At 58.3% G+C, this 3,437-nt stretch overlaps 1 protein-coding gene across 1 annotated transcript in view; it reads right to left on the bottom strand.

Annotated features, from left to right (window-relative positions):
• Positions 1-2,208: 2,208 nt before the first annotated feature.
• The window catches only part of NOL9 (nucleolar protein 9), a gene marked incomplete at its 5' end in the record, with an annotated part of 6,028 nt that continues 4,799 nt past the window's right edge, over positions 2,209-3,437 (bottom strand). Inside the window, 2 exons of the mRNA XM_009646127.2 lie at positions 2,209-2,491; positions 2,823-2,956. Of these exons, the coding sequence (XP_009644422.2) occupies positions 2,363-2,491; positions 2,823-2,956 (263 nt within the window). The remainder of the gene's footprint in view (positions 2,492-2,822; positions 2,957-3,437) is intronic.

The following is a 3,437-nucleotide window of genomic DNA, read 5'->3' as shown; positions in this document are numbered from 1 at the left end:
GGGTTGGGGGGGGGGCAGAACGGCCCCCCCCGGAGCCCTGGCTGCACCCCCACACCCGTGGGCATGCCGGGGGCCCCTAGCCCGCACAGGGAAAGCTGGGAGTCTTCAAGGGGGTTTCCCCCCCCTGCTAAATCCAAGCAAACAGGGAAAGCACCAGATTGAGCTTAAAACCCACAAAGGCAGCAAAGGACGGCACCTTTGTCCTGCCCCCCGCAAACCCCTCCCTAAGCCCCAGGGAAAACCAAACCACCCCGTGGGATGATCAGCCGGGCTGAGACCATCCCAGCCCCCAAACTCATCGGCATCGACAGCATCTTCTTCCGAAGGGGCCACACGCGCCCCGTGGTTTTGCCGCTTCGAGGCACCCTTTGCCAGAAAAGGTCACCAGAAATTTAAAAAAAAAAAAAAAAGTTGCTGCAAAGTCAATAGACGCGAATGAATTAAACCCAGCCACCTTGCTCCATTTAGCACGTCCTCCATACTTTAAGTTACTGATTTCCTATCGATCACGGTACCGAGCGCCCCACCTCGCCCACAGGGTGCTACCCACAGTTCATGCTCCAAAGCCCCCAGCCACCCCCGCGCCACTTTCCCCCTCGGGGCAGACCCACGGTGAGCACCGGGAGCTGACGCGGTCCCCCCTGCCCTGCACCCACCTCCGGGCCCTGGCCGGCACTGGCAGTTTGGTGTCTGCCTGGAAAGGTCCGAAACTGGACACTTGAGGCTCAGCGCAGGCACGTGGGGGTCGCTCCCTCGTCCCCCAGCTCCGAGGGGGGACCCCTGCCCAGCCAGCAGCCTCGGGGATGCTGGGGCGCGGGCCACAGCACCAAGGGGGATGCTCAGCCCTGGGGGGTTGCGGCGCTGGGTGTTTCACCTGCATCGCTCGCCCGTCTCACCTTTCCCGGCGACTTTTCCGCCCGCTCCCCCGAGACTTGAATCCCCACCTCACCACGCTTGGGATTTTCCCCCCCGGCTGCACAGTGGCCCCTGTATTTATTTTAGCCACTGTTCCAGCCAGGTTGCTGGCCAAGTCCTTCCTTCGCTGCCAGACCCAGCCAGATGGGGATAATTAGGCCTGGATTAAGTTAAAGCTTTAACTCTTTCAAAGGCAGCAATGCTGCACAGCCCCTCACAGCTCCTCTCCAGCTCCGTCCCCCCCCCCCAGCTAGTCACCCCGTTTCATTTGTTCCTTTACAGGTACGCATTTCTGGAGCGCTAGGACATCTCCTTGCAAAGCAGATAAAAGCGTGTTTCCCAGATTACTCACGCCCACAGCGGCTGCCAGACAAAAAGATCCAGCACCAAGCGGCGCGCTGCATCCCCCCTCCTCTGAGGGAGGGACCTGGCCACGGGGGATCTGAACAGGCGCCCATCTCGGGGGGCCGCAGACCCTGGGGCCAGCCTGTCCCCCTGCTTTCCAGCGTTACCTCTTCAGAAGTGCTTTTCCCAAAAAGGTCCTCACCTCAGCCCGCGCCGCTCGCTCGCCTCTGCGACTCCCACCAGCCCCATCTTCACTCAGGAGCAAACCGCTGCCCCAGCGAGGAGCTGGCAAAAAAAAAAAAACAAAAAAAGAAAGAGAAAAGTTCCTGCAGCCCTTCCCCGCGGGGCACGGCAAGACGACGGCCCCGGCGCTCCGTCAGCACACGGGCAGCAAGTTCCTCCCCACCTTCATCCCCTTTTAGCCTCCGCCCCACGATCTATTTGGACAGAGCTGGGTGACACGCGTGAGCCAGACCCAGAGCTCTTCCCAGGCCGGCGCTCGAGGCCTTGAACTTAAACCATGGCAACAAGGCAGCGGAGCCGGCCGCAGGCGGGATGAAGCGTCCCCAGCAGCACGGCGGCGAGCGGCTGACTCCCTCCAGCGGCTGTTTCTGCGGTCAAGCCAGGAGAAAGGATTTTCTGACTTCCTCCCGAAGGGCGCAGGTCGGCCGCAGTGCCAGGGACGGAACCACCGGCACGAGCTCTTCCCCGAGCCAGGAGCAGCCCGGGGTTACGGCCTCCGCGCCAGCGCGGATCGCGCTCCGACACCCAGAGCTAACCGAAGGCTGGGCTTAACTGGAGAACCGCTGCCGACTCAAGACAGAGCGCGCTTTTGCTGGTAACCACCCGCGGCTTGCCGCGGCCAAGTCTGTGCAGGCTGAGGAAGAAATTCAAACCAAACCAACGCTTTTAATCGATATTTATTACAAAACACCAAAATACAAACTGAAAATATAAAAGGTTATCAAAAAGGACAGGCTGCAGTATCTACAGCGGGCACCTGCCCAGGGTCTGAGCTCCGTAGCACCCAGGGCTTCTGTGACCACACCCGGCTCTCGCCCGTCTCCACACAAACAAATCCCGCGGTCCAAGCCCCGAGGCTTTAGGTGTAATCGCACTCAAACGCATACTCCCTCCTCTTGAAATGCTTCTTCTTTTTCAGCTTCCCAGACCCCAGGATGCTGTAGTTATAATCGGATGTGACATAGGGGATCTCTCCCTCAACTCCTTGCTGAAAAGGAGAAAAACAAAACCAGGAACAACTTTAAGAACTCCTATCTTCAACGGGCCGGGAAGCAATTTGCCTCTACAGGCGGGCAGTGCTGCCCGGTGGGGAGGAGCAAGCTGTCACCAAAGAAAACCCGCGCCGCGAGCTGAAACAGGAGAAGAACGTTCTCCCCTCCCCTGCTTCCATGCATCAAGGACCATTTCCTACAGCAGCCACCATCTGCTAATGCCCGGACATCTCTGGGCACGCACAAGCCTCAGGAATAGGAAAATGGAAAACCTGGCAGCCAGGCTGAGCTCAGCCAGCTTCCGCCCTCTTCCCACGCAGCTCCCACCTGGCTCACAAGAACGCAGTTCGGGATGGCAACGTTGCCAAGGAGCAGACAATTCACCAGCCTCAGGTTCTCCGGAGGCACCGGCGTCAGAATGTGGTAAAGCTTCTTCTCCATCTCAACCCCTCGGACAATTCCTGAAAAACACACACACGACCCCACCTGACCGTTTTGGACTGTACAGCCAGGTGCAGCCAAGGCGGAATAAACGGCTCTTCTAGAGCCAGGAGAGGGGTTTAAGACACATTCTGAGAAAAACTTGCATTGCTGCATCCCGCTTTTCCAGTATCTCGGCATAGATACCAACTGCTAACGTCCCAAACCACCCAGCCTCGGGCACGGGTGCTTTCCTACAGAAACTCGAGGAGCTCGCACTGAACTCCAAGTCAGAACTGTAACATCAAATGAAGCCGTAGAAGGAAACGGACAGACAACTGAAGGAATTTTGCATAAGCCACGTGGGATCTTTTGAGAACGTGAACCCAGAGAGCGAGCAAGCTGTCCAGCGACGAACAAGGGAGAGGAGCCCAGTGACGTGCCCTGTAGCCATTGCCACAGGCAATGGAAACCAAAGGACCTGAAGCACAGCTTGTAACAGAGAACACATGGTTATCCTGG

The sequence above is a fragment of the Egretta garzetta genome, unplaced genomic scaffold (assembly GCF_000687185.1).
Source record: "Egretta garzetta isolate BGI_Z169 unplaced genomic scaffold, ASM68718v1 scaffold389, whole genome shotgun sequence".
In the NCBI taxonomy this organism is placed as follows: Eukaryota; Metazoa; Chordata; class Aves; order Pelecaniformes; family Ardeidae; genus Egretta; species Egretta garzetta.
This window is presented reverse-complemented; position numbering and strand designations above follow the sequence as displayed.